This window comes from Tyto alba, unplaced genomic scaffold (assembly GCF_018691265.1).
Source record: "Tyto alba isolate M040663 unplaced genomic scaffold, T.alba_DEE_v4.0 Super-Scaffold_44, whole genome shotgun sequence".
Taxonomy (NCBI): domain Eukaryota; kingdom Metazoa; phylum Chordata; class Aves; order Strigiformes; family Tytonidae; genus Tyto; species Tyto alba.
The window spans coordinates 1,404,355-1,428,075 of record NW_024881320.1 but is presented as its reverse complement, the minus strand read 5'-3'; the positions used below and the strand labels follow the sequence as shown (position 1 = coordinate 1,428,075).

At 54.9% G+C, this 23,721-nt stretch overlaps 1 protein-coding gene across 1 annotated transcript in view; it reads left to right on the top strand.

Moving 5' to 3' along the window:
• The window catches only part of MYO18B (myosin XVIIIB), a 69,248-nt gene that overhangs the window by 38,567 nt on the left and 6,960 nt on the right, over positions 1 to 23,721 (top strand). Inside the window, 9 exon segments of the mRNA XM_042805070.1 lie at positions 951 to 1,097; positions 4,541 to 4,654; positions 5,007 to 5,123; positions 5,772 to 5,855; positions 6,885 to 7,022; positions 7,826 to 8,011; positions 18,044 to 18,177; positions 19,232 to 19,273; positions 19,915 to 20,076. Coding sequence (XP_042661004.1) covers positions 951 to 1,097; positions 4,541 to 4,654; positions 5,007 to 5,123; positions 5,772 to 5,855; positions 6,885 to 7,022; positions 7,826 to 8,011; positions 18,044 to 18,177; positions 19,232 to 19,273; positions 19,915 to 20,076 — 1,124 coding nt within the window.

Sequence of the window (23,721 nt, the reverse complement as noted above, 5' to 3'; positions counted from 1 at the left end):
TTCTCTAAAAGGCTTCGGAGTAACGTGGTGACACCCCCCTGCCTGGGGACGAGCCTCCAAAATCACACAGCAGTTATTTTCCACCAGTGCTGCTGGGGATTCACACATGGGAGATGCTGCTCCCGCACCGAGGGCGGCAGCGTCGGTTACGTCCCTCCGCGGCTGGCGGGGACTCCAGATGCTTTGCATTAGAGATGTGTAAATAACTCCTAATGAACCTTTCCTCATCAGCGCCTTGTAGCTTTTTTCCCTTTCCCCTTTGGGCTGAATTCCTCCTGACTTTGTCACTTTTTTCCCCCAAAGGGGCAGAGGTGGTTTTGGTTTGGTTTTTTTTGTTTTTTTTTTTTTTTTACTTTCACACAATGACTTTTGCATTTTCTGTGCCAGCTCTCAGCACAGACGCTGGACCCGCATCTTCTGGGTCTGCCTCTCTCTGTCCCTCTACCCCTTGGCCAGGGTGGTTTCCTGGGGGGGTGACAGTGCCCAGTGGCCACAAGGACGGGGTGCTATGGCTCTGGGGACCCACAGTGCCAGCCTGTGCCCCCCGGCCGTGTGGCTGGGCTGTCCCTCTGTCCACAGGGATGGCTTGCTGGGCTGATGGAGACCAGGAGCGTGCTAATGTTTTCAGAGGAACAGCTTTCTAATGGGGAAAAAAATGTGGTATTTTGATGGAATCTGCCAGTTTTGATGTTTACTTAACCTATTTTTTCTCCCTTTTATTTAACCATTCAATTATTTTTATTTCATAAGGAGGGAAAATTGTAATATTTATACATAGATATTTAGTATCTTCTTGCATCGTAGCTTCAGCATTACAGAAATAATTCCCTACTCCCACATTTTGCGGAGGGGATGCCTTGGGGAGGGATGGAAAAGTCCGATGGAGGTTTTGCGGGGTGGAGCGGGGCGCCGGGGCTCAAGGACATCCCCCCCCATTCTCCCCTCCCCAGATCGGCCACCGCGACTTCGACGTGGAGAAGCGGCTGCGGCGGGACCTGCGGCGGACACGAGCCCTGCTCGCCGACGTGCGGCTGCTGCGGGCGGCCCCCCCCGAGCCCAGCACCGGCACCCAGGACCTGCAGCGGCTGCGCAAGCAGGTAGGTGCCCTCGGGCGAGCGGGCATCTCCCTGCCCCTCGGAGCATCACCCTTTCCCTCAGCCGAGGGGAAGCTGCGAGCAAAAGTTGCAGATCTCCTGGTTTTAATTGCGTGCGGGGCGATGGGTGACCGGGTGCTGTGCGAGCATCGCGCCGCCCACCCGGGGCCAGAAGCGCCTCTTGTGCTGCGGAGGGTCTCCTCGTGAGGAGCACTTCTCTGTAATTAAGCCAACGGTGGTTCAGTATTTTTGGTTTTCCTTTTTTTTTTTTTTTTTTTTTTCTCGCGGCCCTGTTAATTACCTTCTGTTCGGCGCGTTTTCTATCTGTCTAATAAGGCGCTCCAGCGGCGCGGGGCTGGCGAGGCGTTGCCATAGGGATGCTGTAAGGCAGGAGCGGGGATCGCAGTGGATTTTGCTGTAGTTTAAGTGCAGACAGCCCGGGTTCTCAGCCGGCACCCAGCGACCCAGGCAGCGGCTCAGGCATGTGCCACGCTGGTGCCCACCGTGCTGGGGGTGGGCTCAGCCCTGCCGTGAGCTCGGGGTCCCACGGGGTGCCTTGCCGTGGGACAGGGGTGGCTGTCCCCAGGCTGCCCGTGCACATTCATCCCCCAGTGCCGAGCGCTGGGGCTGACCTAACGGCACTGGTCCTCCAAAACCGCTCAGTAATTAATCTGTACTGCACATTTCCCCGGGAAACAAACTAATCGGGAGGTGTGAGCGATTCCAGCAACACGGGTATATAATTTAGATAATAGACCTGCATAAATAACATCTGTGAGCAGCAGCTGTTCCCACCTGTGCCGAGGGAGAAGGGGAAGGTGAGCTCGGCCTGATGTGGCTGATGGGGTGCCCGTGCCCCTGCCCGTGCCCCGATCTGGATGGCCAGGGCAGGGGATGGCCATGGCCAGGGCAGGCAGCAGAAATGGCCATTTCTGGCACTTCTGAGTTCTTTCTTAAACTTTATTAAGCTAACGCTGTAATGCTACACTTAACCATTAATCCCTCAGCGTTCCTGGGTGCCGCTTTGGGGCCGGGGATGATGCACAGCCCCTGCCTCGCTCTCTCCCAGCCCCCGGTGCTCGTAACGGGGCTGGGCCCTACGCTCAGCGCCGGATCCCGCTGCGGGGGGGCTGATGTGGAGGGTCCCCCTCCACGGGCTGAGCCGAGGGGCCAAGCGGCGATGCCGGGATGCTCGCTCTGCCCGGCAAGCGTGGCCATCCCCATGGTGTCCTGCCCGGCGGGCTCGTGCAAGAGGCTGCTTTCTCTTGTCCCCGTGGCCGCGGTGCCACAAGGTCAGTCCCTGGCTCCCTCGGCGGTGGCCTCTGCCCGCCCGCCTCGCGCTTTGGAGGGGAGCGGAAAGCCCTTAGTATTGGGGAATATTGGGAATATTGAGTTTTTGCCGTGCCGCCAACACTGAGACTCCGCATGTGTTAAAAATGCCTCATGATTATTCCGTTCTTTAAATTTAAACGATTTCTAATGGCATTCATGACGACTTTCTCAAAAGCCAGTACATCCTACCACCAGCCCACAAACCTCCACAAGAATAAAAACTTTGCTAAAATGCAACATTTCCGTTAATCAAAATCCATATGGCTCGAAGTATAGCATTGTTTCTTAATAAGGCTGAAGCATCCATTTTACGCAGGTATTTAACAGATGGTGTAACACAGCAAACTAATGTTGTTCAGAAGTTCATACATTATGCATTTTTGGGGGGGATTTCAATTTATTCTTCCCAAGTGGGAAAATTCCATTACACGAAGTGAAGTGGAAGCTGGTATTTAATGAAAGGTCCTGGAGATGCGTTTATCTCTGATTAAACTATCTGGAGTTTTAGTGTAATCGTGGCAGGGGAAAGGCCAGTCCCAGGGACTGGTTGTGGACGGGGTTGCTTCTGGAGGAGCCTGGAGCTGGGCGGATGGAAAAGCCCTCGGCCGTAAGAGGAGCCGTCAGTCCAATCGGCGTCTTTAACGTCTCCCCGCAGCTATCGCTTGGGTCATTTCGACAACGGCTGCCTGAGCTTTATGCTAAACACAAAGGCTATTTTTCAGCTGGTGGAAGAAAAGGGAACGCGGCACGGGTTGCTGTGAAAGGGTCTCTGCAGAGGTATGAATAGACTGGTTGGGCAATCCATCACCACAGGCTGCGTTCGGAGTCAGGCACACCATTTTAAATAATGGTTTTGCTGCAGGATTCAAACTGCTAAATGTCTCCGTGCTAGAGCTTTGTGTTTCCCATGGTGAGCAGCTTCTGGCAGGCACTGGAGCTGGAGACCCAAAGATGTTTGGGGTTATTTCTTCCCATCCGTTCCTCTGCTCGTGCAGGGGTGACAGAATGACTCAGGGATGGAAATGGCGTTCCCAGGAGGCAGAGGTTTTCTCACCAAAGGAGGTAAAAATAGTTAGAAGGGGATGCAATTTAGGAAGGAAGGTGGAGGCTGAAGATCCCATTTCCATGTGCACCAGAAAACCATTGCTGTGACCCTGGCAGGGAGGGGGAAAAGGTTTCCATTGCTGCTGGCAGTCGTGCCAAAGTGTAGGGAAATGAGCCAAGGGTTGCTCCAGATCCAGTATTTTGCAACTCCCCTTTTTTTGAAGAAGAGAGTAAAAAAAGATGAGTAAACCTTGAGTAAATAGCCTAAAATGCTCAAACTCTCACCGTGGTGGGCATCAGCTCCTGTTGCTCCCGGGAGCTCTGCATCCTCTTCAGGGAACTGGGCACGGGAAATGCACAGTGAGTGGAGAGGTTTGGTTTTCTTTTTCGCAAGGAAAAGAAACAAACCCAAGTGAGCAAGGGAAGGAACTGGATGTTCAGGTACAGCCTACATAAACTCTTCCGTCCTGGCGGTGTGAGTTTTTGGGATGATGCTGCATCTTCCAGATGCTTGCAGCCCATTTAAGATGATTGTAGCCTTAATGGCTGAGCTATAAAAACCAAGAGCAAATTAGCATTTATAAATGTGATATTTCATGTGTATTTGCAAATGCAATTTATGCCACATGAAAAGCCCATTTGCAAACTCCGAATCATGAATTGCTCTAATCAGGAATTACATGTAATTCACATAATTTTGCAAATTAATGATCCCAGCTCTACCTCACCACGGCAGTGCTGAGGCAGAGGGTGGATGTGCAGATCGAGGTGTGTATTTTGGCACCAGGTCAGTGGTGGTAGGATCCGCGCTGCGGTGTGCCGGGAGCTGCCACGGAAGCCCTGCTGCACCGGCTGGGAAGGGAAAAGTTTTCCCTGTAAACCAGGAGCAGACAGGCTGAAGAGCAGCACAGATTTCAAAAGGTTGAGATTCAAAGTGCGTTAACAGGGAAAGATGTTTGGGGGGTGAAGTGTAAATAGCCGTGGCTGTGCAGCAAGGAGAATGGCATAATCAGCATGTGGTTTCTGCTCCTTTAATTATGATCTCCCCCATTTTTTTTTTTTTTTTCCAGTTGGAAGAGAGCGAAGCAAAGTGCGCAGAGGCCCAGAGGTCCCAGCAGACGACGGCCCTGCAGCTGGAGAACTTGCAAACAGAGCTGGAGACCCTCAGCAGAAACAAGACCCTGGTGTGTTTGTGGAGACGCAGACAGGGCAGGGGAGGTGGGAGGGCAGCAGCGCGGTCCTACCTCCTTGTGTCTGATGGCAATAGTCAGCTTTTTTTTACTAAATCAGCAATAATCAGCATTGTTACTAAACCACCGAGCCTGTTTACTAAATCACCCAGCCTCTTTGGGAATGACAGCCCCCGGGTGGTTTAGTGGATGGATAAAATCCCGGCAAGGGCACAGTGTGCCGCAGTTGGGCAGGAGCTCCCTTTGCCTCTCCCGGGGCAAGCGGCAGCGTGTCCCCAAGGATGCCGCGGTGCCGTGGGTCCCCCGTGGGACGCGTGAGCCAGTGGTCCCGTGGGCTCTCCCACAGGTGGATGAGCAGCTGTACCGGCTGCAGCACGAGAGAGCCGACCTCCTGAAACGCATCGACGAGGACCAGGAGGACCTGAACGAGCTCATGGCAAAGCACAAGGCTCTGATCGCCCAGGTAGGAGCCGGGGTAGCAGAGGCTGGGCAGCAGATTCTGTGTTGAGAGGAAGGGATGGCTCACGGCTCCGGCTCCTCTCACCCATAGTCTTGAGTCTTCTCTCAAGAAGTGTCTTGGCTTTAGTTTCAATAGTTGGGAAATCCTATAAGCATCCCTTTCTGGATCCATTTCTATTCTTTCTTTCACTGTTTTCTCATGCAGAGATTAAAAAGTGCTGACAGACAGCTCTGGGGTTTTCTGTGCCATACCCAGACTAAGGCAGGCTCTCCCAAAAGCTTGGATCTGGAGCTGAGGGCCCCCGAGGCTCCCAGTGGAGCAAGGGTATTGGCAAGACTGACAATTCACAGCCTGCTGCCCCGTGGCTGGTGTTACGGAGCCGGGAATCTGTATCTGAGAGGACCCCGAGGTCACAACCGACCTTGACAACATGGTTTCTGTCCTGATCTGCAAATATTGGTTTCGAAAATTAGGGAAGTTGCATCGAGTCGGGAGAATTAAGCTCCATCAGTCCAGGGCAGGAGCGGCTCGCTGTTTCGGTTGGCGGGCTGCAGGCACGAGCCAGCCTTCGGCCCCGCGCTCCTCACAACGTGTGCCCATTGTTCCGAGCCCTCGGGTCTGCTCCCACCGCGGCGCTTTCTCCTTCCGCAGTCGGCAGCGGACATCGCTCAGATCCGGGAGCTGCAGACGCAGGTGGAGGACGTGAAGAAAGAAAAGCAGAGCCTTCAGGAGAAGGTAATTCCTCTCCAGGAGCGAGGGGCCAGCCGGCTGTCCTCCGACGCCTGTGCCCGGCGTGTCGCCGGTGCCAGTTACAGATGCCGCGTTCCTGTCTGAAATGGGACCGTGTCTCTGCGCCCCGGGGCCAAAGCCATTCCTTCTCTGTGGCACGGTCAGGTTCCTCTCCCCTCCCTGATGCGCTGTGCGTGCCCCCGGGCAGGACGGGGCCGGGGTGGGCTGCGGGGCTCTGCCGGCAATGGCCTCGGGCTGGAGAAAGCTTTCCCTGGCGAAGCTCTCGGGATGGAGACCCCCCACTCCTCCCTCCTCCCTTCCCGAGCTGCAGGTGCCAGGGCTGACCCCAGGGTGGGTGCCGCTGGGTGCTGCACTGCCTCGCCTCTGTGGCTGCACCCACCCTCTGGGAGTGCACGGATTTAATTTTAAACACATGAGTAATCCCATTAACTTAAGTGCTTTATTGGAGCATAGCTAAAATGCCCGGGAATAAGAAGCAGGGCTCAGTCCCTCCGAGGCGGAGCAGGTGGAGCTTTAGAGATAGGCCAGATAAAAGAAGACAAATTCCCGTAGTTCTAGGTCAAATAGAACCAAACTTGTACTGGGATCACTAAAAGAGCAATTTGCTTTGGAGATCTCGTTGTAGCAGTTGAAGAAACAGCTCGGTCCAGGCAGCTTTCCACACAGGGGTAAATTGTGAATTTTTATGCCTGCTGTCCTCAAAGCGTTTGTGCGAAGAGAAAAGCAAAAGAGACCCAGACACGTGTTGTCTCGCCAGCACGTTTTTCATTCAAAAATACATGTTCATGTCATGCATTTACTGTGCAGTATTAACCACAGGGAATCTTTCAGGCAGCCGAAGGCGATACTTTTCCATAATGCCCCATCACCTCGGGGGCCCCGGGAGCTCCTTGGTGCGTGTTGCACTGAGGCGAGGGGCTGGGGAAGTCTGTGGAAGGGCCCGGGGGGGGGTGTGTGTGTTTGCGTGGGGCAGGGCCCGGGGAGGTGCCACCACAGCCCGTCCTCCTCACCCAGCTGCAGGCAGCGCAGGCGAGAGCAGCACGGCTGGAGCAGAGCCCGGCCGAGCGCTCCATCGTCAGCCGGCAAGAAGCCCGCATCCGCGACCTGGAGAGCCAGCTGGACTTCCAGAGCGTGCAGATGAAACGCTTCGAGGTACCACCTCTTCACTGCGCGGATGTGGAGCCCCCGGGGGGGGGGTGCAGCTTGCTTGCAAGAGGCCAACGTGGTGATGCCACCACCTCGGCTTTGGGGGAAGAAGCACCTGGGAAAAGGGTGGGGAAGGGCAGGTGGGGTCTCCGGCCAGCTCGTGGACAGTCCTGATGGTTCATGCCACTTCCATTAGCTATTCATGCTTCACTGCAGTGTTTATTGAGAGCCAACAGTGGGCCCAGTGCTATAAACACCCGGAGGAACATACAGCCCCTGCCTCCAGACCCAGAGCGTGGTGCGTGCTGACTCGGCACATCCATCACTGCACCTTTCCACCATGCACCCCGATGTTCTGGCATCGTCCAGACATCAGGCTCCATTGCAATATTTCACCATCCCTGTTAACCAGCACATCTTCTGGCGCCCCAGGAGATGGTTTTACTGTCACTTTTCCCCCAAGTCGTGCTGCCCAAATGAGCCCGGCCCAGGGATGAAGGAAAATGCTCTCATACCCCAAAGCTGTACCCCATGGGAGCCCCGGGGGGTGCGGTGTGGCCCTGGGGGATGGTGCTGCCCATCGTGGTGGATGCAGGGGCGGGCTGGGGTCACCAGGGTCCGCACCCACTTGCAGGCAGCTGCCCCCACTTGCAAGGTTTCAGGGTGATGCTTGATAATGATAACTCCAGTAACCGGCCCTGCGGCGTGGGGTGGGGAGGGAGTGCTCTCCACATCGCTTGGTGCTCGTGGAGAGCTTCATAGCTCCTTACCTCCACTTCCCTGGCTTCACCTCGCACCCTCTTCCCCAGGTGCTGGTGCTGCGCTTGCGAGACAGCATCATAAAGATGGGCGAGGAGCTGGAGAAGGCAGCCGAGTCGGAGGCGCGGGAGAAGGAGAGCACCAGGTACTACCAGAGGAGGATGGAGGAGATGAAGGCTGACATGGACGAGCTGGTGCAGAGGGAGCTGGAGTCCAGCCGCCGGCGTGTGGAGCTGGTAAGGGGGTGCTGCCCCCCTGGGCTTGCGTGACCCCAGGGCCACAGGCTGGGTTTGATTGGCCTGAGGGCCCCTGAAAAGTAATTTTCTGCGTGGTGCTTTGCGTGCTCTGTGTTTGGAGATGGAGCTGCCCGATCTGCTGTTAGCCGGCCCCTGCGCGGGTGTTTCCCGGGCTGTGCTCCCCCCTGGGTCTTGCTCACATCGGGGTGTCGGGCTTGGCTGTGGCCAGCAGAGCTGGGGAGCTCTCGGAGGGGCAGTGAGTCACTTTGCATCCCTCTGCAGCCCCAAAACGTTGACCCAAAGCCGTTGTTGAGGCACCTCGTGTTTCCTTCCTCCGTGGCCGGGCTGGCAGCCTGGGCAGCCCGCCCTGTTCTGCACTTTGCTCCAGGAAGGAGATTGCTTTGCCAGCTCAGCTCTAAAAAAAGCTGAGAAATTGCTCAGGTCATTCCTGCACCTCCATGTGCCGTTTTCCCTCGTGTTGGGCAGGACCTGCCCGCTCCCCCGGGGCTCGAGAGAGATGCCCCATCCTCCTGCCAGCCCCCTCCGTGTGCTGAAAGCCGGTTGCGTGGCTCCAACAAGCAGCTAACCTGCTCTGCGCCCGCAAAGCCCCAGCCGGATTTGGAGCACGGCAAAAATAGATTCACCTTCCTTTCACAGTCCTTTACGAGCATCTCTTTTCATGTTGTGGGTTCTTTTTTTTTTTTTTTTTTCCAGTAAACAAAAGGAAAGCCTTGCTTCCAAGCAGTAATTGAAAGATATTGCATTTCTGCTGGCAGCAGAGCCACATTAGAAGCAGTTATTTTATCAATAATCTTTTATTTAACAATCAAGGAGATTTCAGCATTTATTTCGCCCTGAGGCTGCCAGCCTTTCTGAAGGGAACGGTGCTTTAGTGTGAATTATTCCATATCCCCTGCCTGCGCCGTGAACAGGCTTTGTCCTTGCTCTGCCAGCCTGGATGCTCGGTGCTCACGCACAGCCCTGCCTGCCGGGACATCCTCCCCCGGGGAACAGAGCGAGTGTCCCCTCGGGGTCGGCATCGTGCTCTTTAGAGTCCTGAGGTTTTACAAGGAGCGGCTCTGCTGGGTGCTCCGGGGGTGTGTGGGGTGTGTGCCAACCCCCGGGCACACCGAGCGGCTCCCTGGGCTGCCAGACTGGCGGGGGGGGGTGGGGGTGGGGGGTTGAGGAACACCTCACAGCAACCCACCCCCCCCACCAGGGCTGGATCCTGCTACTTTCCCTGCGGGCGCTGAGCAAGACTCAGCTTCAGTTGCTATGATAACTGTGTGTTTATTGCGGCTTTGTTGGAAACGCGATGTTTTGGAACACAGATGCGCTGTCTGTTAGGATACGGGTGGGTTCTTTTAACTGTATTTTTGTATTTGTGCATATATTTTTAGAAGCTTTCTGAATGTTTCATATGGGGCTGCGAATGATGGGTGTAGCAAGATACGTGGTCGTCTTATCACGCTTCTGTTCTCACAAATGAAGTCTGCAAAGAAGTCTGGAAGGGATTTTAGAGGCACGTCCCTGGAATAAGACACAAAACCCCATGAGCAGACAAACCCATAAGCCGGTACTGGGGGGGTCTGGGTTTACCTGGACACCCAGATATTTGGGGGGATCCAGCACCTGGTGCAGCGGGGGCAGGAGGAAGGAGCCAGGCCAGCCCTGCGGTGGGTGAGCTCCCCATTTACAGCCCACCAACCCCGGGTTTCTCCCCGCTGGCACACGGGAACCGGGGCTCCGGGAGCCCACCGTCGGGAGCTGCAGCGTTCCCCGGGAGCAGAGTTGTTCCCCCAGGCTGCGTGTACCCTTAACAGCACTTAAATAAAACATCGCGGGAGAGCTGTGATCGCAGAGCCCAGCCACCCTTGTCGGGAGGCTGGCGGAGAGCATCAATAGTTAATAGAAAGCCACTTATGGCTCTGTTCCTGTTAAATCCCCCATCAATTATAAATACCGCATGAATTATTCACTTAACATTACTTAAGTCATGGTCTGCACCTAACAGGGGTTTTTAAAAATGTATTTAAATAAACAGTCGCGAGGTTGTGGACTTGCCACGCGCTGTCAGGGCTTAAGTGATACATTAAAGGGACAAATTCATTGTAGAGATTGGGTTAGAAATCCCGCCTTGTTTCCTAGGGTCCTAAGAGCTGCTGCCTCTATATAAGGTATTTTATTCTCATAGTTTTTATTTATCAGTGGTGAAGGCACTTGAAAATCTTGTCCCACCATTCCCGCACCTTCAGCCAGGCTCAGCACAGCTATTTTCATCCCTCCCTCATTTTGGACCCAGCTTTGGGCAGTTGGGAAGCAGACTCGTGCCACTGACAGGCAGCAGGGAAAATCCAGCAAGAAGCAGGGATGGGAGCTGGAGAGCTGGCTGCCAGGCAGATGGCTCTGCCTTATGAATTTTGTAAGAAGAATGGGTTTTGATCGCTTTCCAAGCCCGGTGCCATCGCAGCAAGGGAGGCATATTTTCTAATGGTGGGGGTAGGACTTGGCCCCGGCTGCCTCTGTCTTTGCTCTTGTTGCACGTACTGGATTTCCTCCATGGAGCTGTAGCTCCTCTTTCAATAAAATCTGGATCCCAGCCTGCACCAGCTCCTCATTTTTCAGCTGCTGTGCTGACACTCAGAGCTTGACAGGCCAGACCCAGCCGCTCGGTCTCCTCGGGCCACAGCGGAAACCGAGTCCTAGCGAGAAGTGAGAGGTGGATTTCCAACTTAGAGTCAACCCTGGGGAGCTTAAAACCAAGCCCTGGTCTCTTTGCTCATCATGTATGCACACACTTGCCCATGCCTGTCCTGATAGAAGTGTTCCCGGTGAAGCTGGCTGGTGCAGTGCAGGGAAGGATGGAGCAGGGGCTGGGATCAGGCGTGGGGCAGGGATGTGTGGGGTGATGAGCTGCCCTCGCTGCGGCTGGGACCAGCCCCTGCCTGGGATTTCCCTCCTGAGGCTGCTGTTAGGGCAGGATGGTGCTGGGCACCGCTCCTGGCTTCGGTGCTCTGGAGATGATGCCGGAGGTGGATAGATGGTCCACCCTGAGCATTGGGGAGACAAGGGTGCGTTTGCAAGAGGCCTCGTCTCAGCTGCTTTGGGTGTCCCCAGCCATCACTAAAAGCCCTGGGCAGGGACAGGGACGCTGCATGAGGACCCTGTCCCATGCCTTGCCTTTCCAGGGCTGTTTTCACAGAGCTGCTGGCAGAGCATCTCCCTCCTTACCTCTGGGTTTGCTGCAGCAGAGCAGAATGAGAGCTCCTAATGAGCCAGGATGGATTAATTCACCTTTTAGACACTAATTCTTCCAGGAGGTGCCAAGCAATAACTAAAGAGCTTAAAGAAGCTCACGTTTCTGTAAGGGGGGTACCTATGGCTGTGCTGCAGCTGGCTGATCTGCCAGCACAGCTTGGACTTCATGGGAGAAATCGAGTGGATGCTGGAGGCTGGGTCCAGAGCTCTGGGATGGGAGCTCTGGGTTGGGGGCAGGAACCCCTGGGGTCCCTCCTGCCCTGGCGATCCGGGTGCTCCCGCCCGCGGGGGCTGCGTAGGGGCACCTTGCTGGGATGCCCAGGGAAAAGCCAGGGCTGATCCTGCTGGGATGAAGGGACCTGTGCTGGGAGCTGTTGGACTCACTGCGTCTCCTCCAGCCACCCTGTACCCACAGGCAGCTCCAGTACCACCACTCCCCCCCCCCCCAACTCCAAACCCCCGCTGGGGGGGGGCTTGCAGGCTCAATCTTAAAATCAGGTTTCTTTAATCAACCTGTGAAATTCATCGGCATAATAATTAACTATTTTTACTGAAAACTGAAGTACATGTGTGAAAATATTCTTCGCGCTTTTCTTTTTTAAAAAAAAGGTGAGAGTCACAGTGTAAATAACCTTTTTTTTTCCTGGTTCTTATGATGGCAGATCTCCTTTGTAATGCAGCCTTGTTATTGCCACGTGATCCAGCATGCTGTAGCACATTGCAGCTTGATCTCTATGATTTTTTTCTTTTTCATTTGCAAGCTTTAAAGATTTTTTGACTCTTTCAGTGAACTTGAGAAGCCAAGTGGGAGCTGTTTATGCCTCCAGCTGGGAATGCCACGTTCCCACCCAGGCAAACCCGCAGCTCCCAGCAGGGTCCCAGCCAAACCCTCTGATGCCTCCGCAGCCCTCGGCCCCAGCACCGCCTGCTCCCTGGTCTTTCCGAGCTGCTCTTTTCTTTAAAAGCTAATGAGTTTGACAAAGTGTAATGACAATTATCATCAAAGGGAGCCAGTCCTTAGAGGTGAGGTTGGGTGATGGAGGAGCCATGAGTGAAAACTCAACCCTATACGTGCTAATTAGGCCCTGTTGTACAGCAGGAGTTTGCCATTAAAGTAAATTCTTCAAGAAATCATCAGCACTTGTGGCTGCTCGCACCACCAAGAGCCGCTTGCTCCATCTCACTCCAGGCTTCAACCATGGAAATTTTGTCACTTCAAACTTTCTGAAAACCTGTGAGTTAATGAGTTAATTAAAAATAATAATGATTGATTAATACTGCAGGTGTATGCTAAATTATTCAAATAGAAGCAACCCAAATTGGACTAATTAGATTACACTTCACTTCAGGTGGATGGGAACTTGCAAAGGTTATGTTGTGACAGCAGAACCACAAACAAAAATAAAAGACGGTGGCGGGGACGCGACACAGGATGCTCTGCGGTGCCTGCCTTGGCATCCTTTATAGTCCCATAAATTATTTCACTTACTGTTTTTGCTGAGCTCTTTTTAACTTACCTTCAAATGCTTCCGAGACAAAATTAGATGAAAAGGAAAGTCTTAAGAAAAAAGAGGTTTTGGAAATCTTTTTCCAGAGAAGCAATGAGAGCAAAGCCAGGCTGTGGAGAGATGGGGGGTGTGGGGGCAGGAGGGAGGGAGCTGCCAGCCGAGGTGTCCCCTGGCCCCCGTTTCGGGCGGGCTCTGCTCAGGGCCTGACCCACGCCGGGCTGTCTGCTGGTGCCCCCAGAATGCAGGGAAAGGCACCCGGCAGGCCAGACCTGCTGCTGAGCCCTCGGCTGGGACACCTCCAGTAGAAATTCATTTTTTTGCAGTGTAACTTTTGTCATCAGGGTCTTTCCAGCACGGATGTGGGGCAGCATCCTCCTGCGAGTACCCCCGGCGAGGGCAGGGGTCTGGGCTGTGAACACCAGCATCTTGACATGGGTTTGCTACGTGCTGACCATCCCCGAGCACGCTCCCATCCCCTTTGTCTTGAGAGAGCCTTCAACTCAGGTTCCCTGTCAGCAGAAAGTAACCTCAGCTTTCTAAAAGAAATGCTTTTGACCTGCCAGCAGACCGGCGCCGTCGGGTTTTGGGAGTGCCATGCTCTGGGCTGATCTGTCCGCCGTTACGCTGGGAATGGGAGGATTGAATTTGGAAATGTATGCAAGACCAGGCAGAACATATATTTTATTTATTGATTATAAAATATACATCAGCAGGGTTCCTGAGCTGGTCAGGCTGGTTTTGGCCGTGTGTGCCTGGCTGGTTTGGTGGAAGGAGCCAGATCTGCCGGTGCCCACAGGGCTTGGGGTTTAATGACACAAGAGTCCCCTGAGCCTGGGTAGCAGAAGCATCTCAGCCCCACTTTGGGAAGCTGGAAAACCTCTCAGCTGGTGCCACGTCCCCATCTCTCCCTGTGCAGCAGCCGGGTGCGTGGGCAGGTTCCTTGCTGGTCAGCAGGATGGACATGGTAGGGCTGCTCCAAACTGCTGCAAGGCAGGAGAGAAATGAGTGGAGCTTTTCAGTGAGAAATCAGTGTACGCGTGAAGCGAAGGGCCGTTCGTTCTGCTTCACTGTCTCTGGCTTGTGGCAGTAGCTGTAGCTCCTTTCAGGAGCGCTGGGGCTCTTTGCAAGTCTGGTATTTGCAGCTTTGCAAGGCAGGAGGTGATGATCTGTGTTTCTCTGTGAGAGGAGGAGGGAGCGTGTTTCCAAAGGCTGGGGGGACCCTTTGGCAGCGCAGCCCCACGCCTGGACCTTTCCTGCTCAGCAGCTCCAGCGCTGGCCCCAGCCCGGCGGCTCTGGGGTTCCCACCCTGAGTAAGCAGCTCCCCCCGCTCCCCAGCTCTGCAGAACACATTTTTGGGGAGGCACTGGGCTTCCACAGGGCAGCCCCAGCGCTGTTTCGGGTGGGCCGTGGGCGGACAAGAGCAGCCAGGCTGAGGGGTGTGTGCGTGGCTGGGGATGGAATCCCGCCGTGGACCAGTTTGCCGTGCAACGCGTATCATCCCCCTGCGGCGGCTCGAGTTGCAGCAGAAGAAATCTCATGAACAGTTGGAAAATTGCTGCCTTTCTCCCCAGGCGTTGTGCAGAGTGAGGGCAGCTGCTCCAGCCTTCGCCCCCTCCCTGATTAGGTGGAAAAGGCTGATTCCCCTGGCAGCCTTTGCTTTACAAACCCCCTTCATCAGCGCGGCTCCTCTGATTGCAGCCCCCCCCAACTGCCGTCTGGGTTCCCCATCATCATCAGTGCCAGCCAGAGCACCGGGAGGGGGGGGGGGGGGGTGAGCCTCCAATAATGGGCAATTAACGATGAATAATGGAGGCAAAATGATGTGCAAGTCACCTCTCATCCCCCCAGGTCCGGCCGCAGCGCGGTGCGTCACACCGGTCCCCAGCAGCAGCCTCTCGGTCGGCATCGTGTGTGGTTTCTCACACGTGGGGAAGGGCAGTGGCCGGCTAGCTCCAGCTGTGGCCACCGAGCCACAGCATGCAGGGAGAGGGGGAGCAGGTCCCTCTGCGCTCAGGTGAGGCCGTGCCGAGGCTGGTGGGGTGCAGCAGTGCTGGTGCCTCTGCAGCCGGGTGGTTCTCTCGGCTCCTGGATGGAAGCCCCTCGGGGTGGGGGAGGACGGGCTTACCCCTGGGGTCCAGCGGGATGGGCAGAGGGCACGGACACGGTGCCCCACGGCTCGCTCCGCTCCCTGCAGCATCATCCCCCTGCTTCAGCAGAGCCACGTGAGCAGCCGGGATGCGAGTTTTCTTAGTAAATATCTTGACCCTGATTTTTTTCCCCCCTTTTTCTGCTCAGAGAAAACAAAACCCCAGCCACACGGCAGTTCATCCTGAGTGGGGATGTAAATGCTCAGACCAGTTACCGTATTAAAAGGGAAATGCTTACATTTACATTTAGATTGAAACAACGTGCATCAAAGGTATCTAATAGCTCCCTGGGATAACTGTGACCTGATGCTGGGACCATTCTTCTTAGTTTATATTATGAAGATAGTTTTTTGCGTTTGAAATTTAATTATAGTGACATAATTACTCCCTTCCTTCAGACAATTGTATGGTACAGAGTAAAACGTAAGGTGCCTCCATGCACAAGATCCAGGATCGAGCACTGGGACGGGTGGGACGTGGGGTTCACAGCCTGTCGTCGTGAGCACAGAGCTGATCGACACAGCTGCTCGGTGGCTCCATAAACATGCGCCTTCCTATTTTGCACTGATTTGAGCCCAAAATGCTGAGCAGCCCAATTACTTGGGGCATTTCCTGTGGCTCCTCCTCCTCCTCGCTGGCTGCAGCATCCTCGCGAGCTGTGGATGTGCTGAGCCCAAGCTGAAAGGGAGGGCACAGAAATCAAGCGGCACCGTTTCTCTTCCCCACATCTTGCTGCAGATTTATATCACCAGAATTCACTTTACAGGAATGCCTGAGCCTCAAGAGCTAAAATTCACTTTCTGCATGGGCTCGTGCAAGTGGTTGGGCAGCGAGCGAGCACGTACGGCCCCAGATTAGTCTCTGGGTGTGCCTGGAGGTTTCCTCTGCATCCTGCCAGCCCGGGGACCTGGGCTGACTGCGGTGGTGAGAGTACGGCTGCTGGAAGAGTTTGCTTTAGCAACATTGTGCTTGAGCCATGAACTCTTATTAAGAAACAGGTATTTTCAGGCTTACGTTCAAATTGCCACTTGGGTGGTATGTGGACAGGGGTCCCCAAGGTTACCCGTGGCTGTGCAGTCCCCAGAGTCACCCCGGTGCCCTGCGCAGCCCCGTCCTGAGGCCACCAGCTCCTCCCTGCCACGCAGCGTGGGTGCCCAGGGACCGTGGGTGCCCAAGGACTGGGGCATCCCCGGGGGGAGCCGGGCTGGAGCCCCCGCTCAGCAGCATCAGCCCCGCGGTCGTTCCTCTCCTTGCTGCGTGCCCACAGGTGTCATGCGGGGCCAGGGGGGACCCCACCAGCCGGGGGGGACCCCACCAAGCACCGGCACAGGCCATTTGCTGCTCTCGCAGCTGCACCCGGGGGGGATTTTGTTCATCAGCAGGCAGGGGCAGCGGGGCTGGGGTGCCGGGAGGGGTGCGTGCTGCTGCGTGCCTGGCTGCCTCCCTGCCAGTCACTGTCAGGTTAATAATAGCAGAACGGAGGGAAGGAATTAAATGCAGCCACTGAACTATATTTAATTTGTGCCGTATCCTGGAGCTGAGGAACTAGTTCAATAGAGACTCTTATCAGCCGGTTTGAAGGGTTGAGCTTTTTATCTAGCAGTTGTTTTACTGCCTGGTCTTGCGGTTGCAAATAGCTGAATACAGGCACGTAGCCAGCCGAAGCTTGGGGTTTTCTCCCCTGGGGCTTTTCTCCTCTCAAGGATCAGGATTTCACCGTGTGCCTCCTCCCAAGCCCCCGGCTGCTCATGGGGCCGACCTTGGCGTGGGGAGTGCAGCGGGCTGTCCCCACACAATCCAGAGCAGTTTCCACACTGAAATGGGTCCTTTCCATCCTCTTCCTTTGCCCAAAAGAGGAGGGAAGGAAAGGACTTGGAAACACTGCGTTTCAGAAAGCTTCTTGGCAGCGTTCAGGTTTTTTACCAATACCAGCTCATTTCCAGAAGCAACGGTGATGCTGTGCAACCCAAACTGGGATATTTCCTTGCGTGTTTTTATGAACTGAAATGCTCTTCCCCTCGGGCCGGCGCACCCAGTGATCCCAGGGCTTTCATTATTTACTCTGACAGTCTGCCAGCTCCTGTGCCGTGGCCTGTCGCAGCCCGCGCCGCAAATCATCTCTCACCTTGTCACCACCGAGATGGCAATTTTACAGCTGGCAGCCTCAATCACGGGGAATTTGCAGCTCGCGCTCACTCGCCTTCTCTTTCTGCTGTGTGATGGTTTAGAAAACAGCACAAAGATTCCCTTCCTAGCTGAGAGGACTTGGAATCCGATGGGCATGGGGGTGCTCAGCTGGTGGTGCTGGGTCAGCATCCCCGGAGCGTCGCGAAGCCGCCCGGCTGTGGGCAATGCTGGGCCCACGGAGCCATCCAGGTTGTGCCTTTCATTCAGTTTTTTGTCCCCGTGGTTTAAATTAGGAATTGAGTTTCTGTTTTTTTTTTTTTTTTTTTTTGGTTTTTTTTTGTTGTTTTTTTTTGTTTTTTTTTTTTTTTTATCAGCTCCAGAGTTTCTGAGAAGGGCTTTGTTCCCAAGCTCGTGCGTGGTAGGTGTGAGTGGGGGAGCAGCCCCAAAACACCCAGGAGCACCCCAATTGTCCAGGTTTTATACTCTATGTTGGGCTGAACCTTATATATGCTTCCCCCATGGCTGGCTGGCTCAGGAAGACATTACTCTCTGTTAATTATCTCCAGGAAGGCTGTCTATACACCCTGATGATGCCCTGGTACTGCCATGTGCCTAAAACCAAGGTCACCCTCCCCTCCCCGGAGTTAAGTTCAGTTTCTACACAGTAGTTGCCGGTGGCTCCTTATGTCCCGCCCTGCAATCAGGACTTTTGGCTCCTCTCCTCTGAGCCTTTTTCTGTTGTGGGGGGGTGCTGGTTGCTCACGGAGGGGTTCACCTTCGGTTTGCTCCTCGCGCAAGATGGTGTTTTGCATTTTACAAGCCAGCGTGTGCGCGCGCGGCAGGGTGCAGCGGCAGGTAGCGAGCCCTGGCAGGGCACAGGGAGCCCTGGGCTGGGAGAGGGAGGGGGGGGGAGTTCCAGCAGATGCCCCCTCCTCTGCAAATTGGGGGTGCTGTGTCGGGGTGCCGGGGCTAACCGGGTGCTGTCTGCGCAGGAGCAGCAGCTGGCGGAGCTGGCGGCGGTGCGGCAGGTCTTGCAGGCTGACCTGGGCACTTCCATCCGGCGCATCGCTGATCTGCAGGTGGCCCTGGAAGAGCTGCGCTCCAGCGACGAGAGCGATGCCGAGAGGTGAGGAGGGGAGTTTTTTGGGGGGGGGGAGGCTGCAGAGAGGCAGGCTCGGGGGTGATTTGGGGTGGGGAAGGATGCTGCGCCACGCAAGGGCGATGCCGGGGTGGCTGTGGCTGCACGCCCGCATCCTCGTGCATTTTCACTGTGGCAGCCTGTGTTCACGAACGAGGAGCTTCATGTTCACGGAATCTTTAACGGAAAAGTGTCACCCTTAAAATCGTACTGTGAGGCCCAGCTTAAAGCAAGCAAAAAGGGTGGAAATAGCCCCACTGGCAGAGCAAGCTCCCGTCCCCGGCAGCGCAGCGTGCTGCCGTGCCTCAGAGGGTGCCCCAGTGCTGGGTTTGTTGGTTGGAAACACTGCAATTCGATCAGCCACAGGAGCAGGGGGGCTCGAGGAACCAGTGAAGCTGGGCAGGTTGGGTGGAGGAATTTACTAGGAAAAAATGGGAAAAAAATTCCAGTGAATTTTCTACAGCTCTCCAATTTTCTACAGCTCTCCAATTTTCTACAGCTCTCCAATTTTCCCCTCTGCTACACTGCTAAAGGGGCATCGTGACAAATGCAGACAAAACGGATAAATGCATTTATAAAAAAAAGCAGAGATGTGCTTGTCACCATGCCGTGAGAAGAGATTTTCTTTATGCAGAGTATTAAACCAGGGAAGGGTGAGATAGAAACCGTGAGCTCAGAAATTCTCTCCTTCCTAAACCAAAAGCGATTTCCAATACAATTGACACTTTAGCGGGAGGTGAGAAGTGCTTCCCGGCAGGGCCGGCCGTGGCTGCTGTGTGCAGGAAAAGCGGTGTATTTTGCTCCCTGTCCTTCGCCAGCGTGGGCACCCAGAGCTGTTGGCGAGTGCAAATGCAACGTACGCTGCAGCGGCACCGATTGCTGCGAGGGGGGTGCATGCACGGGGGGTCCCTTCTGCAACCCGGGGCCTGACCAGTGCAATTGGTCTGGGAAGTTTTTCACCTCGGGCTGGCGCGGTGGCTGCGGGGAGGCCGTGTGAGCCGTCGGCAGCACCGGGCTGATTCTCTCATTTTGCCCCTCACAGCGTGTCGACGGCGCGGGAGTCGCTCTGCTCCAGGAGAGAGACGTGAGTGAGCCCTGGGGAGCTGGTGGTCCACAGCTCGGAGCCTGAACTGGCTTGTACGATGGGTTACGGGCCACCAGCCGCACGGGCTCTGCGTGCCCCCGTGCCCACTGCCCTGCTCGCTTCCCCTGCGAGCTCTGCCTGTTAAACCAGCGGGATGCTCAACTCCTCTGGGCTGAGATTTGAGAATATGAAGCTGCTCTGTGGCTTTGAAGGAAAACTGAGATCCTAAAGGATTTCATCCACTGGTCTGGGGGTTACTGGCGGGTGGGCAGGAGTAACTCTGGCCCTGGGGGAGCCCAAGGGTGCGGAGGGCACAGTGGGGTACCCAGGGTCACACTGGCTCTATCACTGCAGCTCCGATCCTGGGGCACTGCAAGAAGCAGCGAGGCTTTCCTTTCTTGTCCCCTGTCTACAAAAGCCTGAGGAAATAGTTAATGGCAGCAGCTATGGCACAAGGATCAGGCTGCCTGGAAAGGTTTGTTTTAGCTGATCTGTGCTGGTGCCACGAAACAGCCGGAGCAGAGCCCGCCGGCCGGAGCTGCCGTTGCTGGAGCTGCGGAGGAGCCCCCGGTCTCAGCCTCCCCCACGCCCCTGGAGCCCTGCGCTGGCGGAGCTAACGGGGGTCTGATCTGTCCTCGCAGGGACGCCTGCTCCAGCGTCGGCTCCGCGCTCAGCCTGGAGCCTGCAGAGAGCATCAAGTCCTGGCCGGGATCGTCCGCGGGCTGGTCTTCCCCGGCGGGTACCAGCATGGCCGGGAGCCTCTCGGTGCAGTCCGTTGGGAGCCGCAGCACCCAGGGCCCGAGGTAAGGGACCCCCCCCCCCCCAGCCCATTCCGGGCACAGCCACCTCCCGCAGTGACAGACACGTGGCTGCTCCCCCCGGCACGGGCACCCACCACAGTTTTCCGTCAGGGAAACCGCAGGTGCTTGGTGCCAGCTCCAGCATCTTGCAGATGTGCAGAGGGTAGAAAATTATCTTGCAGCAGCAAGCCATCACAAATATATTTTAATGCCTCCTGTATTTTTATTAAAAAAAAAAAAAAAAAAAAGAAAGAAAAAAACCATGCAAGAGTCAGGAGGCTGCAGGCAGGACTGGTTTCCCAGCGTTCGGGCACAGGGGGGTGGCAAGGATGGCAAGCAGAGCTGTCAGCCCCAGCAGCTGCCCGTGCAGAGCCTGTGGCCCCTCGAACCGGGGGACACACGCGGAGGATGGACCCCATAACTCCCTCAGCAGAGCTGAGCAGCCTAAACCACTGTGCACCCTCAGGGGCTCCCACCTGCTCTTTTTGGCTTTTATTTTCCTATGGAAAAAAAAAAAATAAAATCACCCTTTACGGTGCTGGTTCCCAGCGAGGGGGACCGCAGTGGCACCTCCGCAATGCCTGTGGCTGATTGGGGACGGGGAAGCCCCAGGGCTCATTGGGGGGGGGGGGGGGGGGGGGGGCGTTGCAGATGCTGGCCCAGGGACAGCGGGAGCTTCGGTTGGGCTCCTTTCAGGATGTGCAGAAAGGGGCTCGGGGGCACCCGTGGTATTTAAGGTCAAAGCATCAAATTAAGGAAGGTAGTTGCTGCCACGCCAGGATCAGTGAAACACTAGATGAAAGTCGCTACATCAAAAACATGCTTCAAGCAGTATAATATCCCTTGATGTATTCTCTAGAGATTATTTAAAGAGGCGATGCAGCCTATTTGAGGATTTGTGTGCCATATGCTTGCCTTTCGCTGCTGAGGAAACAGTATGCATTTATACAGTTTTAATATAAAATATGTTAATTTTTGACGGTAATGCTAATGGGCTGTGAGGGAGCTGGAGAGTGGCCCAAGCATTCGCATGGGCAAACCACCTTGGCGTGGGTCTCGTGGGGCTGCCCCGGGGTGCTCGGCCAGCCCAAATTGGGGCCGCCTTGCCCGGGTGCCCATCGGAGGGACCCTCTTGCCCAGAGACAAACCCCCTGTTTTACAGCTCCTCAGGGGCGCAGAGAAACTGGTTCTTTGTGTTTCACGTGCGAAGCAATTGCAGGGATTGTGTTTTGAAAAGTCCTTTCAATCAGGGTCTGGTGGCTGCGTCTCAGAAGGGGGGTGGTGGGGACAGGGAAGGGTGCCAGGTCTCCTCGGAGGCTTGGGAGAGCCGAGATGGAGCTGTGAGTCCTGGGGCCAAAGCGGCTCCAGAGAGCATCATCCCCACCTAGGGAAGGTGGCTTCTCTATTTTGCATGCAAAGATCTGCAGAGCAATAGCTTTGTAAGGAAGAAAAGCACACTTCCCTGCATAACGCGTGATTCGCAGCCCTGATTGCAGTGGGGTGAGGTGGCAGCCAGTGGTGCCAGCGGGAGGAAAGGCTGACCAGCCGAATTCAGTGCGGGCAGGGCTGGCAGCACCCCTGACTCGGGGCCTCCCCACCGTGCTGATTTCCCGGGGATGGTGTATTGGGCCATACATCACTATTTTCCCAGCTTTTTCACCGATTCCTCCCCGGATCCCCTCCTGCCCCTGTCCATAGGCAGATGCTCCGTGCCGATAGTTTGGCCGGGTTTTCAGACTGCCATTTCATTGCAGACATTAGTATTAAAGCTCCCTGCTCTGCTTCTGGCAAGATCTGTCCCCACTCCATTCACCTGCTTTGTACAGCAAAATAACTATTGCCAGAATTAATTTTCTGAAGAGCAAGTCCCCCGGGAGCGGACGGCTCGGGTGTGCTGGCGCAGTCTGAAGCGATGTGCTGCTGGTACGAGGCAGTTTGAGAGCAGTGAGACAGGGCTGGGACCCGCAGGGATGTGCTGGGTGGGAGCCCCGAGAGCAGCCGGCCGAGCTCGCAGGGACCCCCCACACCACCCCAGCACCCACCAGTAAAGTAACTCCTAAATTCTGCTTAGGAGTCTTCTGCCCAAATGACTCGATCGTAAATGAACAGCAGCAAATCAGGAGTTTTGGCTAATATCATACTTCTGAACTGAAATGTGCTGGATTTATAATAACAGGGCAGGTATGTAGGCTGGACTGGCTGTGGCCATTGTGAGAGGTGATTTGTAGCTGGACCTGGAAATGGTGTGACAATCTGCCCCGTCCTGGGGGTCATGAAGAGGCAGATTACAAATCCTGGCGCCGTAGCTGCGGTTGGCTTCAGCTAATCTAAGATGGAAATGCTAGAGAGGAGGCTATACGAAATGCAAACAAGCAGACGATGAGACTGGTAAGGTAATAAAAATGAGATCAGAGAAACGAGCTCTTCCTTATTAAGATTCCTTTGTCTTACACAAGCACCCAGTAATGAAAAATGAATCTTCCTAGCATTCGCTTCTCCGTGCTACATATGGGATATTTGCTGAACAAACAGCTGCCAAGAGCCAGAGGAAAGCATAGAAAGCTATTATCATCAGTGTAGTGTACAGGAATGAGAGATTTGATTAACGTTTTCTTTAATTCTTTGCTATTTAAATGCTTGTGCAAAATGTTGGCCAGCAGGGCTAAGCCTCAATAAATACAGCACGTTGCAGGGTTGGAATAGACTATCAGTTTTTTTCTTAGGAAGCCGATTCAGAACTTTATGTATTTGCTCTGCCCCTCGCCAGGCAGGTCGGGGTCGCGTGGCGATCGAGGGCCCGATCCTGGGGGGCAGGCAGGGAATGGACCTGCGGCACAGGGCCCTGCCTCTGGGTTCTGCATCCCGTGGCCCCGCAGCATCCGCGGCCCCGCCACCTCCCCAGCGTCCTGTCCCCTTCTGCTTCGGTTCACCAAATCAGGAGCCTGGGTCCCAAGGCTGCTGGGGATCCGACACGTTTATTTTTAAACACTATCGTGTCAAAAGTAAATCATTATATGGGAAACTGGGAGCTGTTCTGTAGATGACGGCGTGACAAGAAAATCTTCTTCTGACAGAAATTAGGCCAGTCTCTTTTCTCTCCATGAAATGGAGTTGTCTTGGCTTTATTTATGAGCTACCAGGAAAAGCATCTGAGCCACACTTTCATCCCTGGTCATGTGTTGTAATGCATGTGTGGATTTTATTGTATAAATTATTTCAACTAGCATAATTGTAATCATGTTAATTGCTATGTAATCTTCACTAATTATTGTTGTATGTCATTTGCTTTGGTGTGAATGGCATATTGCAGAACTCCGTTTGGCTTACAGAGATGCCTTCCGAGTTCTGCATCAGGCCCTGCTTTTGCCTTTGGCTGGGGGAAAATCATCTTCTCTGATGCTCTGAGGCCAGGAGCGGAGTTTTGCCGGGCGGCTGTTGCATGCTCGCGGTCCTGGCTCCGGCAGCATCACCCACCCCTGGGGCTCCCGAGGGTTATTTTAAGCCCTGGGAGTTATGGCCAGCACATCAGCCCTTAGCCTGGGATTTACGGATGAGCAGAGGATGCTGCAGGATGGGATGGGACTGTCTTGCACTTAAGCCCTGCCTTGGGAAGAGGCTTGAGTGTGGCCAAGAGATTAGCCATGAATA